We start from the raw sequence: 758 nt of genomic DNA, 5'->3' as shown, positions 1-758 counted from the left end.
TTAACATTTTTATATATACTCCCTAATTTATTGATAAAATCAATACCTTTAGTTAAAAATGTTATTGTTTTCCTGAAAGAAAAAGATCTTTTAAGGAAATAATTTGAGACAGAGAGACATATTTAAGAAAACTCATTGCACATACTCATGATGATCATGAGATACTGGCAATACAGGCATATCTCCTGAGTTATGAACGAGTTTATGAATAAAGTGTTTATGAGTTGTAAGACGTTGAAGATTCTTACTAATATTCTTATTGTAATCATTTTGTTCATCTATAACAAACACATAATTGAATTTTAATTCTAAGTAATATTGTACGAAATGACAATAAGAACCTTTCAAATTCTGTAATGTTTCCATTAGATTTTTGTATTCTGTAATTTGTTTGGTTTCTTCTTTCAGAAATTCTTCTTCACGAAGACTGTTTATCTTATGCACAAGTTCGATAACATTTTCCATACTTTCCATCTTAAATCTCTTTACAAAATCTATAATATAACCTAATACAATCTATAATTTTCACAGTTTCAAATCAAACCTCACTTCCGTCTCCCGTCTCCCGTCAACGTTAACGACGTCAACTAATGCCCAGCCCGCCCAACCGTTGTTGGGTTTGGGACCAGCGTTACCAGCAGTTACCAGATTGAGCGATTTTTCTCTCTTCTCCTCTTCGCGTGCTGACTGCTGACCCTCACTACTGTATGCGCCTACCGACTTGCAACGTGACGTAGTTTAAACTATTCATAATATAT

The 758-nt window shown here is 33.1% G+C and overlaps 1 protein-coding gene across 1 annotated transcript in view; it reads right to left on the bottom strand.

Annotated features, from left to right (window-relative positions):
* Window positions 1-752, bottom strand: part of LOC108632304 (uncharacterized) — a 2,038-nt gene extending 1,286 nt beyond the window's left edge. The window contains exons 1-3 of the mRNA XM_026819505.1: window positions 342-752; window positions 146-278; window positions 39-72 (exon numbers count right to left, since the gene is read on the bottom strand). Of these exons, the coding sequence (XP_026675306.1) occupies window positions 39-72; window positions 146-278; window positions 342-474 (300 nt within the window). The 5' untranslated portion in view covers window positions 475-752. The remainder of the gene's footprint in view (window positions 1-38; window positions 73-145; window positions 279-341) is intronic.
* Between the last annotated feature and the right edge of the window lie 6 nt (window positions 753-758).

Source organism: Ceratina calcarata, unplaced genomic scaffold (genome assembly GCF_001652005.2).
Source record: "Ceratina calcarata isolate Rehan_Ccalc_2016 unplaced genomic scaffold, ASM165200v1 scaffold105.2, whole genome shotgun sequence".
Taxonomy (NCBI): Eukaryota; Metazoa; Arthropoda; class Insecta; order Hymenoptera; family Apidae; genus Ceratina; species Ceratina calcarata.
Note: the sequence above shows the minus strand (reverse complement) of the source record. Positions and strands in the feature narration are given on the sequence as shown.